Source organism: Pichia membranifaciens (assembly GCF_001661235.1).
Source record: "Pichia membranifaciens NRRL Y-2026 unplaced genomic scaffold PICMEscaffold_5, whole genome shotgun sequence".
In the NCBI taxonomy this organism is placed as follows: Eukaryota; Fungi; Ascomycota; class Pichiomycetes; order Pichiales; family Pichiaceae; genus Pichia; species Pichia membranifaciens.
The window spans coordinates 401,354-412,991 of NW_017566986.1; the positions used below are offsets into that span (position 1 = coordinate 401,354).

Genomic DNA, 11,638 nt, shown 5'->3' on the forward strand with positions numbered 1-11,638 from the left:
AGGCCTGTGTAGTATCACCACCTCCCCTGCCAGCGGTGGCGGCTGAGCAGCATTGCTGGGCTCAGCAGGTCAATTCGACACGGGGGCGTACAGAAGAGGTCTGTGAAGCACAAGTGGTTGTGGTAGCAGTCGAACTAGAAGGAACAGTAGTGACTTTAAGGGTAGCAGCAGAGACGCCAGAGATAGACGTGCTAGAACGATAAGACCGAGACACGCCACGACAAGATGGGACCACTAGACGCTTCCGTATCGACCACGAGAAAAAACCACAGGCGGACAATGACCGGGTTCACGCCAACGGAGATCAAGAACATTGATGCCGCAATTCCGATGAAGTGCCGGAACGCATGGGCAAGCCACGGGGTGAAGGCCTTCAACACGGCAGATGAGTTGGAGACAAGGTTCATTAACCACGTGGAGACGACCCTTGCGAGATCAATGTACAACTGCGACGACTTGGCAGCATACCAGGCGCTTTCGAGCTCACTCCGGGACAAGTTGATTTTGCAATGGAACAAGACACAGCAATTGTACACGATCCGGGAGAGCAAACGGCTTTACTACTTGTCGTTGGAATTCCTAATGGGCCGGGCGTTAGACAACGCCATGATCAATCTCGACCTGAAGGATGTGTGCAACAAGAGTGTCGACGAGTTGGGTTTCAATCTTGAGGACATCATTGAGGTCGAGCCGGACGCTGGTTTGGGAAACGGTGGTTTGGGCCGTTTGGCAGCGTGCTTTGTAGACTCTCTAGCGACGTGCAATTACCCTGGCTGGGGGTACGGCTTGCGCTACAACTACGGCATCTTTGCGCAGAAGATCATCAATGGCTACCAGATTGAAGCACCGGACTACTGGTTGAAGTTCGGAAACCCATGGGAGATCCCGAGACTCGAGATCCAAATTCCGGTCGACTTCTACGGCTCAGTCAATACCGTCACCGACCCGAAAACTGGCAAGGAGAAGAAGCAGTGGTCCGGCAACGAGCGAGTCTTGGCAATTGCCTACGACTTCCCCATTCCAGGTTTCCGAACCAACAACGTCAATAACTTGCGGTTGTGGTCTTCCCAGCCCACCGCGGAGTTTGACTTCCAGAAGTTCAATGAGGGGGACTATGACGACTCTGTTGCCGAGCAGCAGAGGGCAGAATCCATCACCGCTGTCTTATACCCTAACGACAATTTCTACCAGGGCAAGGAGTTGCGTTTGAAGCAGCAATACTTCTGGGTGGCAGCCAGTTTGCATGACATAGTGAGACGGTTCCTGAAGACAAACAAGGCGTGGTCCGAGTTTCCAGACCAGGTCGCCATCCAGTTGAACGACACCCACCCAACCATGGCTATTGTTGAATTACAGAGAATCTTGGTCGACATTGAGGGAGTTGAGTGGAACGAGGCTTGGGACATCGTCACCAGGACGTTCAGCTACACCAATCACACAGTCATGCAGGAAGCCTTGGAAAAATGGCCGGTTGACTTGCTTGGCAATCTCTTGCCAAGACATCTTGAAATCATCTATGACATCAACTTGTTTTTCCTTCAGAAGGTTGAGAAGCAGTTCCCTGCCGACAGGGGCTTGCTAAGTAGAGTCTCCATAGTGGAAGAGTCTAACCCAAAGAACTTGAGAATGGCCTACTTAGCTATCATCGGGTCACACAAGGTCAACGGTGTGGCAGAATTACACTCGGAGCTTATTAGAAAGACCATCTTCAAAGATTTTGTCAATATCTACGGTGCCCAAAAGTTCATCAACGTCACCAACGGTATCACCTTCAGGAGATGGTTGAGACAGGCAAACCCAGATTTGAGTAGTTTGATCAGTAAAAAACTAGGCTCTGATGAGTTCTTGACCTCTCCAGTTCAGTTGAAGAAGCTTGAAGCATTTGCTGACGATAAAGCATTTCTTGCCGAATGGGACGGCGTCAAATTAAAGAACAAGAAGAGATTGGCCGCACTTATCAAAAAGCTCACAAATGTTGATGTCAATCCTTCCAATATGTTTGATGTTCAGGTCAAACGTATCCACGAATATAAACGGCAACAAATGAACATCTTCGGTATCATCTGGCGTTATCTTCAAATCAAGCAGACTCCGGCAGAAAAGCGCAACAAGTGGTTGTCTAAAGTTTGCATCATTGGTGGTAAGGCAGCTCCTGGCTACTACGCCGCAAAGAAAATTATCAAGCTTATAAACGCTGTTGGAGAAGCTGTCAATAATGATCCGGATGTTGGGGATTTGTTGAAGGTCGTTTTCATACCTGATTATAACGTCTCAAAGGCAGAAGTCATCTGTCCAGCAAGTGATATCTCAGAGCATATATCCACCGCCGGCACCGAAGCCTCCGGTACATCGAACATGAAGTTTGTTCTCAATGGAGGCTTAATTCTCGGCACTGTTGACGGTGCTAATGTTGAAATCACCAGAGAGGTTGGCGAGGACCAAATCTTCTTGTTCGGCAACCTCGCCGAGGACGTCGAAGACTTGCGTTACGATCATCATCTGGGAAGAATTGACATTCCAGATGCTCTTAAGCTTGTCTTTTCCGAGTTGGAGAAGGGCACTTTCGGTAATTATGATGAGTATCGTGAGTTGGTTGACTCAGTCAGGGTCCACGGTGACCACTATTTGGTTTCTGATGATTTTGAAAGCTATCTCGAGGCACAGAGCACCATTGATGCAGAGTTCATCAACCGTGACAACTGGCTCAAGAAGAGTGTCTTGTGTGTTGCCAACATGGGCTTCTTCTCTTCCGACCGTTGTATCGAAGAATATTCAGAGAATATTTGGAACATTGAACCTATTGGGGAGCAAGTTTGACATACGCTGTCAAACACTTTCATGGGGGGACTCAGTTATGTACCGTTTCCCCAATATAGTGTACTTTCTTTTTGTCTTTCGTTAAACTTTATTTTCATAATTCTATAGTTGATTACATGTTTCTTATTATACAGTCGATGGAGGGTTACTAGTAAAGAGTTTGGTGTGGGCGAGCAAGCGCCTAGGAGTATTTCCCTTGTTTCAAGTTGCGCAAGATCTCGATATTTGTCATTTCGCCGCTCACGGAAGAGTTGAGCATCTCTTCATCCTGGAGCAGCTCGCTGTCGGTCTGTGGGTTCCAGTTCCCGACTAGCATCTTTCTCAAACACGTGTTTTCGATCTCGAGCTTGTGCAGCTTAGTTTTGAAGTTTGTAATCTTCTCATTTTCGGCTTGAATCTTCTTCATCAGATCGTTTGCCTTGTTTTTTTTTTCAGCCTGAACCGGATCGATGCTTCAAGGTTTTTTCGCCGTTTTTCCTCAATCAAAATCTTTAGTTCCTCCTCAGTGAGACTGCCGCCACTCAGCAAAGTACTATGGGAAGCCGTCTCGGCCAATTCTGAATAGACGCTCTCCTTCTTCAATTTCAGATTCGGATATCCACGTTCAGCACTTGTAGAATTCTCATGCACCCGCTCCTTCTCGTTGCCATACCCATCGTCGGCGTCGTCAGATCCCTCGCCGTCCTTTTCACCCGCATCCAACGCAAAGCCAGAGTTAGATCTATATGCTGCGTTCGGACCTTCTCCGGTATGCCCCGATGCCTTTGCGGCTGACGCCTCGTCACTCAGGTTTTTATTTTCGGTTTCATCTATATCTGTCTGAAATATATTTTTGAAGACCATAATGGAAGCATGTGACCTAGTCTATCCATCAAGGAACATTAGCAATTGTGGAAGCAGATGTGGGAAGGATAGCACAGCGTGTGAAAATCCAAAACCAGGCAGAAAGAGAACGGAAGCAGTAACCAACAAGGAAATATCTGCTTAAACGGACGCAACGTTAGGGTTTGAACAATCCTACAGTTTTACAAAAAAAACCCCCTCTTTCCATCGACAGCTTCCGAGCCGTGCATCGATGCTGAATTTCTCTAAGCCGTCTGCCTTCGCCGCCATAGCCTCACCGATTATATATAGACGTGCAACGTCTGGATCCGACACGAAGAGCACAATACCTGGGGTTGAAAGGAACTTCGGGGTTCAAAGTCCTGGACAGAAGACTTGAAAAAATATATCGTCCCGATTAGGAAATACGATAAGCTCACCCCGCCACAATTGCCTTTTCCAGCCACACAATGCAATATCACGTGTATATCACGTGATGCTTACGTCAGCTGTATTTTTTTTCTCCTTCCCTTCTGCTAGGAGAAAAGACGGACGGAGATAGACATGGAACACAAAGACCGGAAGATGTCCGGACTAGCCGGGACAGCAAAAGAGGAATCACAAGAAAATAGGAGTGGTCAAAGTGACATGGTGCAGCAGGTGCGATTTCTTATTGAAGGAAGGTCGTTGACCGTGGACCGACGGGTGGTGGAGGTGTCTGTGTACGTGAGAAACCTGCTCCGGAACCTCGTGGACAACGATAGCAGCAGCGGCAGCAACAGCGACGACGACGACGAATATCACGACAGTGGCAGTGACAGCGACAAGGGGAAGACCACGGATGGCCGCAGGAGCGGCAAGCAGCACAGCCCGCGTGACCAGTGCATCGAGATCCCGCTTGACAACATCAGCTACGACACCATGGAGCTGATCCTCCGCTGGTGCAAGCACTACTACGAGTCGCACAAGGACGAGATAGAGCAGGGCGGCGCGTTCTCGGACGCGTCTGACCCCGGCCCCAGCGAGGTCGGGAACTGGCCGGACAACGTCATGGACGACTACCAGGCCCGCGTCTCTCGCCCCGTGCTCGACCTCTGGGAGCGGGAGTTCCTCGATGTCGACGCCGAGACCCTGAAGAAGATCATCCTAGCGTCCAACTTCCTCAACATCAGGCCTTTGCTCGACACAACCTGCAAGATCATCGCAGAACTCTTCCGCGGGAAGTCGCCCCGGGAAATCATCAACGCTTTTAACGCCGCCCGCACACAGGTCAGCTCTAACGCAAACCAGTCAGCTGCCACTCTCTATTGATGCCGGTCCTTTCCTTTATATATCTCTGTGAATACTCCTTCTTCATGTACAACAGCTCTTTGCAATCCCGTATTACGTAACACACGTCCCTCGTCAGCCGTGTTGGACAACTACCGTCTTTTTCTAGCAGGCGAGCGAGGGAGCAGGCAAAAGCAGAATCGCCTTCAACGTGGCCGTTGATAGCTTTTCCAGAAGAGAACGAGCCGTTAGCTGGAGAAAGAAAAGATTATAGGAGCAGATATCTGGACAACAAACAGCTCGAAACCCTCTGTACACTAGCGACAATGGCAGAAGAGATTGTTGACAGCGAGACTGTGGAGTACTCCCAGTTGTTGTTCCCGAAATCCACATTGGTGAAACCGTACGTGTTTCCATTCCTAATAATCTACCCGCTCTATTACAACGTCTACAGCAAGTACTACGACGTCTATTTTGTTGGCAGAGAGTGGACATTCATCTACACACTTTTGCTGGTATCGATACATGCGTTGATCTGGCTTCTGCCAAGATGGAACTTGGGCCTCAAGGTCAAATTCCAGTACAACAAGGTGGACTCGCTCAATGCCGCCACTCACATTTTGATGAAGGCAAAGCCTTCGCATGGTATGAGTGAAATCTCGAAGATCGAAAGGGCCCCAGGCCAGATCTCCTTCAAGTACCAGAAGAGAAAGTTCATCTACAGCCCAAAGGCAAAGAAGTTCTCCCCACCCATCTATTTCGTTGACGACAAGGACTTGAAAATATCAGAGATCAAGTCGGTCAGAGGCTTGACCTCCGATAAGGTTCCATTCTTACAAAAGCATTACGGCTCTAATCTTTTTGACATCCCTGTTCCAACCTTCACTGAGTTGTTTGTTGAGCACATGCTTGCACCTTTTTTCGTTTTCCAGTTGTTCTCCATATCCTTGTGGTTGATGGACGAAATGTGGTACCTTTCGATCTTCTCTTTGATCATGCTCTTCTCCTTTGAGGCTTCCACCGTCTATCAGAGAAAGTCCACCATGACGGAGTTCCAGAGCATGGGTATCAAGCCATACGACATCTGGGTTTACAGAGACAAACAATGGGAGGAAATAAAGACAGTAGACCTGCTACCGGGAGATATTGTCTCTATCATCAGAACCCCTCATGAAGACTTGTCCATTCCTTGTGATATGCTGTTGCTCCAAGGTTCTTGTATTGTCAACGAAGCAATGTTGTCTGGTGAATCGACTCCGCTTTTGAAAGAAAGCATTGAGAACAGAGAACACGACTCCACGTTCCAGCCGGATGGTTTGGACAAGAACTCTCTGTTGCACGGTGGTACCTCATGTCTTCAAATCACCGTTCCAGAAAAGCCTGTCGTTCCTCTAGCGCCAGATAACGGTGCATTGGCTATTGTTACTAAGACCGGTTTTGAAACCACCCAAGGTTCCTTGGTTAGAGTCATGATCTTCTCCTCCGAAAGAATGTCTGTTGCTAATAAGGAGGCATTCTTTTTCATCTTGTTTTTGCTTATCTTTGCCATTGTTGCCGCTAGATATGTTTGGGTCGAAGGTACCAAAATGGGTAGAAAGCAATCCAAGTTGATCCTCGACTGTATCATTGTTTTGACTTCTGTTGTTCCACCTGAATTACCAATGGAATTGACAATGGCTGTTAACCAATCTTTGGCAGCTCTTGCTAAGCATTACATTTTCTGTACCGAACCGTTCAGAATTCCGGTTGCAGGTAGAATTGATGTCTGTTGTTTTGATAAAACCGGTACTTTAACTGCTGAAGATTTGGTCTTCGAAGGCTTGGCCGGTCTTAAAGATGATGATGTGTCCCAGTTGTCCAAGCATGATTCTCCAGAAGTTCCAGCCATCACTGTTGACTTGTTAGGTGCTGTGCATGCCTTAGTTAGATTGGATGATGGTGAAGTTGTTGGAGACCCAATGGAAAAAGAAACTGTTAAAGCCTCTGGTTGGAAATTAGATGAAAAGGAAAAAAACACTATGATTGGTCACAACAAAAAGATCAAGACTTTAAAGAGATTCCAATTCTCGTCGTCTTTAAAGAGATCATCTGTGATTTCTAGAATCGATGGCAAGGTCTTGGTCGGTTGTAAGGGTGCCCCAGAAACGATTTCCGAAAGATTATCCGTCATTCCATCGAACTACGAAAAGACCTACAAATACTTTACCAGAAACGGTTCCAGAGTTTTGGCTCTAGCTTACAAATATTTGAACAGTGAAAAGAACCTAGACAAGGTTGAAAGAAAATCTGTTGAATCTGACTTAATTTTTGCGGGCTTCATTGTTTTCCACTGTCCAATGAAAAGTGATGCTGTTGACACCATTCAAATGTTAAACCAATCCTCCCACAGATGTGTTATGATTACCGGTGATAATCCTTTGACTGCTTGCCATGTTGCCCGTCAAGTTGGTATTGTTACCAAAGACACTTTGATTTTAGATAAGCCTGAAAGCAATCATTCTGGTGATTCGTCGCTTGAGTGGAGAAATGTCGAAGAAACTAGAGTTATCCCTGTTAATAACGATATTACGTTCGATATGAAATTTTTAAAGGAAAACGATTTATGTATCACCGGTTATGCTTTGAATGAGCTGATTGATCATCCACAAATCAGTACTTTGATCAGATACACTTGGATTTATTCAAGAGTCTCCCCAGCTCAAAAGGAATACATTTTGAACACTTACAAAGGTCTCGGCTACAACACCCTTATGTGTGGTGATGGTACCAATGATGTCGGTGCCTTGAAGCAGGCAAACGTTGGTATTGCCTTATTGAACGGTACCGAAGAGTCTTTGAAGCAAATTCAAGAAAACAAGAAAATAGAAGCATACCAAAAGATGTATCAGAAGCAATGCGAGTTGATGTCGAAATGGAATCAACCGCCACCAAAGATTCCTGTTCAAATTGCCCACTTGTACCCACCAAGTCCTTTGAATCCAAATTATTTGAAAGCGCTCGAACAACACGGTACCGAAGTTACTGATGAAATGAGAAAACTGGCGGAAGAAGCTGCTGCTGAATCCTCTGTTATTGACGCTAAACCAGGCTCAAATACAGAGAAAATGGCTGGTAATATCTTATCCAGTTTGCAAGAGGCACAAGAAGAAGAAGAGGCCCCAGTGTTGAAATTGGGTGACGCTTCTGTTGCTGCGCCTTTCACATCCAAGTTGGCCAATGTCACCACAGTTGTTAACGTCATCAGACAGGGTAGATGCGCCTTGGTGTCGACCATCCAGATGTACAAGATATTGGCTTTGAACTGTTTAATCTCTGCATACTCCTTGTCCGTCTTGTACTTGGCTGGTATCAAGTTCGGTGACGCACAGGCTACTGTTTCCGGTATTTTGCTCTCCGTCTGTTTCATGTCGATTTCCAGAGGTAAGTCCCTTGACAAGTTGTCGAAGGAAAGACCACAACCTGGTATCTTCAACATCTACATCATGGGCTCGATCTTGGGACAGTTTGCAGTCCATCTGACTGCGTTGATTTACATCACCAAGGAGATTTACATTTTGGAGCCACGTGAGCCGCAAATCGACCTCGACAAGACGTTCTCGCCTTCTTTGCTCAACACTGCGATGTTTTTGATCCAGCTCTCCCAACAGGTGAGTACCTTCACCGTCAACTACATCGGCAGACCTTTCAGAGAGTCTATACACGAAAACAAGGGGATGTACTATGGTATCATGGGTGTCGCCTTTTTGTGCCTCTCCGGCTCCACCGAGTTCATGCCCGAGTTGAACCAGGCCATGCAGTTCGTCCCTATGGTTCCGGCCTTCAAGTTCAAGTTGACTGTTACCATGATTTTGGACTTCTTCATTGCGTGGATCATCGAGATCAGCTTGAAGTACTTCTTCATGGACTTCAAGGCTGCCGACATCGCCGACCGGGCCTACGACGACGACAGCAACGTCACCACCTCCGACGAGGAGAAGAAGACCCAGTAGTTTGGTTCTCCCCGCTTATCGGCCTCTCTTCTCCCTACCCATCTATACTCTTTATACTATATTAACCCGTCCTTGACGTCTACACTCTTTGCCGCGCAACAATAGAATGCGCCTTTGCCAGGTACCGAGGACACAATTCTCGTCTGCGAAAAGACTAGGAGGGCCAAGCGAGCCTGGACAGGCTGGCTGCGGACGGTGATCCGCCTGGAAGTTAGTGGACTACTTGGCCAGATCCCGTTGGCACAAATGGATCGTAGTGTGGGCTGGGGTTTGTTTAGGCAGTTCTGGGTGTATTGCATCGTACAAGAAAAATGAGAGGTATGTGGATGAGTCCTTGGTGGACATGGCAATGGGAGGGGGCTAGCCAAAGTGGGATATACTTTTCTGACCCCGAATTATCTTCTGGAACAGGATACTAACAGGAAAAATTCTTTTCTCCCTTCTTTCCCTCTAACTGCAGACTACAAATTAGTTGTGCTAGGTGCTGGAGGTGTTGGTAAGTCATGTTTGACTGTCCAGTTTGTGCAGGGGATATACATTGACACGTATGATCCGACGATTGAAGATTCGTACTCCAAGGAAATAGAGGTGGATGGACGTGCGTGCAACCTCGAGATACTGGACACTGCCGGCGTTGCACAGTTTACTGCAATGCGGGAGTTGTACATCAAGAACGGACAGGGCTTTCTCTTGGTGTACTCTGTCACGGACAAGAAGTCACTACAGGAGCTGTTGTCAATCCGAGAACAGATCATTCGGATCAAGGGGACAAGCAACATTCCAATGGTATTGGTTGGTAACAAATGCGATCTGGCCGAGGAAAGAGAACTCGAGCCGGAGGATGGCATAGACGTTTCCAAGCAGTGGAACAAGGTTCCATTTTACGAAACAAGCGCAATGTACCGAATGAACGTCGATGACGCATTTGTCGATGTCGTGAGACAGATCATCAGAAAGGAGGTCCAGCAGCAACAAGTCACAGAGGACCACCAGCAGCAACAACAGCCTCAGCAGCAACAACTGCCAAGTACGGCAGGAAGTTCGGCTTTGCCGAAACAAAATGGACTGAGTTCCAACAAACAAAACCAGAGCTCGGCTCCGGGCAGTGCGACACAGTCTTCAAGGACGCCTCAGAACCCGCAGAATCCGCAAAAAAACCCACAACAGCAGAGAGCTGCACTCGCCGCTCAGAACGCAAGATCCGCTCCACCGAAGAAGGCGAAGAAGAGCAGAAAGTGTGTGATTTTGTGAACAGAGTCGGCCTGCTTGTACTCCCCTTTTTTTTAATACTCCTTGCTGCTTATTGCTTTCCTAAAACTATTCCCCCTATTGAAGTTTCTTCCTGGATATTCGTATATCGTCTTCTACAGAAGGCTGCAGATGTTTTTTTGAGCTAGATCTTTGTTTGTTACAATTACAGTTACTACCACTTTTACTATCTTTATCGCTTCCACTTGACTTATAGACTCAAAGAAAAACCTTCAGTCTCTTCATCTTTTTCTATAATCATACATACATGAACTTTTAATCATCGTACTGCAGACCATATAGAGGACCACAGTCCAGGTCTGACTACTGTGCCATCTTTGGGATCAAGTATAGCCTCCCTTATGCTCATGTTCAATCACACGGTTAAACGAACCTCATGGACACCAAATGCTTCATATCAGGCAACAAAGCACGTCAACGTCTTTTGTTTAACAATTACCGAATTAGGACAAAGGCGCAGATCCTACTCGATTTAGGCAGCCAACGCGTCGGAAAAAGTGAAATCTTACGTAAAGATGGAGACTATATCTTAAAACTAAAACTTTTTCGGGGCTTTACATTTAGTTTCACTAAAGAGAGTTGACCTTGTCGGAAGATGGCTGGCAAACGCTTACTCGTATGAGGAGCTGTGGTGTAAGAGTTGCATGGCTGTTGCATGCTACATTTTGCCGATATGTAAATGTGAGAAGCAAAGAAGCCTGGCGACAATTTTGAGATCAATAGGAAAGATAAAGTTTCTGTGACAGCCATATAGTGCACACCCCTTACATTCTGTAGAAAAAAAAGAAAAATGATTATGTAAGCACATATATGCTGCTTGCGTTTTGGAGAGATCTCCACTTGCTGGTTCTCATCCGTAACGGTATCAATTAGCAGAGGATGTGGCAGTAAAACATATTGAAAAGAGCTAGAAATGTTCAATAGTTATACGTCGATATGTCAAAGTTTTAGGCACAACTAAGCGGTTGGCCCTGTTGCGACAACCTCCGCTACAAAAAACTTTACTCTTTTTCGAGTCTAGCTTGATGTCGATTTCAGAATTCATACTTAGCTCCAGCTTTTTTACATCTCCATGGGGTGGGCATCTGAGTATCGCATACTTTGATGTCGAATCTTCGTGTCCTCGTCGAGGAACAAGTAAATTTCATAATTAATCACGTGATCTATTGATTACGTAACGTTTTTTAAACTCAAGCGCCTAGAGTGCAGCTACGGCAAGAGCCGATTTCTAAAACTACTTTTTGTGCAAATGCACAAAGGCTTAATAATAAGATACAGGAAAGTTTTTCACAGATGAGCATTACAAATGAAGGCTATGGGTTTATATTGATACTTAACCTGAAATTGTACCCAAATTTTACACCTTCACAACAAAGGCAGTTTGGCCGAGTGGTCTAAGGCGTCAGGTTAAGGTCCTGGTCTCTTCGGAGGCGTGGGTTCGAACCCCACAGCTGTCATTTATTTTTTATTTT

At 46.4% G+C, this 11,638-nt stretch overlaps 6 protein-coding genes and 1 non-coding gene across 7 annotated transcripts; 5 read left to right on the forward strand and 2 right to left on the reverse strand.

Moving 5' to 3' along the window:
* The first annotated feature begins 123 nt into the window (after positions 1–123).
* On the forward strand, positions 124–3,003 carry PICMEDRAFT_17549 (hypothetical protein). The gene has a single exon (XM_019161640.1). It carries the CDS (start codon positions 226–228, stop codon positions 2,815–2,817), a length of 2,592 nt encoding a protein of 863 aa, XP_019016160.1. The 5' UTR covers positions 124–225; the 3' UTR covers positions 2,818–3,003.
* A 16-nt stretch (positions 3,004–3,019) lies between these two features.
* PICMEDRAFT_164660 (hypothetical protein) lies at positions 3,020–3,931 on the reverse strand. The gene has a single exon (XM_019161220.1). The coding sequence runs from the start codon at positions 3,658–3,660 to the stop codon at positions 3,223–3,225; it is 438 nt and encodes a 145-aa protein (XP_019016161.1). The 5' UTR covers positions 3,661–3,931; the 3' UTR covers positions 3,020–3,222.
* A 383-nt stretch (positions 3,932–4,314) lies between these two features.
* Positions 4,315–4,893, forward strand: PICMEDRAFT_25799 (hypothetical protein; the record flags this gene model as incomplete). Its single annotated transcript, XM_019162414.1, has 3 exons — positions 4,315–4,389; positions 4,504–4,598; positions 4,662–4,893. Coding segments are annotated over 3 exons (402 nt in total), but the record flags the coding sequence as incomplete, so codon positions are not given.
* A 341-nt stretch (positions 4,894–5,234) lies between these two features.
* PICMEDRAFT_59881 (hypothetical protein) lies at positions 5,235–8,897 on the forward strand (the record flags this gene model as incomplete). The annotated part of the gene is made up of 1 exon (XM_019163397.1): positions 5,235–8,897. The coding sequence occupies one exon, from the start codon at positions 5,235–5,237 to the stop codon at positions 8,895–8,897; it is 3,663 nt and encodes a 1,220-aa protein (XP_019016163.1).
* Positions 8,830–9,388, reverse strand: PICMEDRAFT_17551 (hypothetical protein; the record flags this gene model as incomplete). The annotated part of the gene is made up of 1 exon (XM_019161641.1): positions 8,830–9,388. A coding segment is annotated over exon 1 (238 nt), but the record flags the coding sequence as incomplete, so codon positions are not given.
* On the forward strand, positions 9,054–10,345 carry PICMEDRAFT_164565 (hypothetical protein). The gene is made up of 2 exons (XM_019161213.1): positions 9,054–9,215; positions 9,358–10,345. Exons 1-2 carry the CDS (start codon positions 9,209–9,211, stop codon positions 10,146–10,148), a joined length of 798 nt encoding a protein of 265 aa, XP_019016165.1. The 5' UTR covers positions 9,054–9,208; the 3' UTR covers positions 10,149–10,345.
* Positions 10,346–11,541: 1,196 nt separating this feature from the next.
* Positions 11,542–11,623, forward strand: PICMEDRAFT_t109. The gene has a single exon. It is a non-coding gene; the product is annotated as a tRNA-Leu (tRNA).
* Positions 11,624–11,638: the final 15 nt, after the last annotated feature.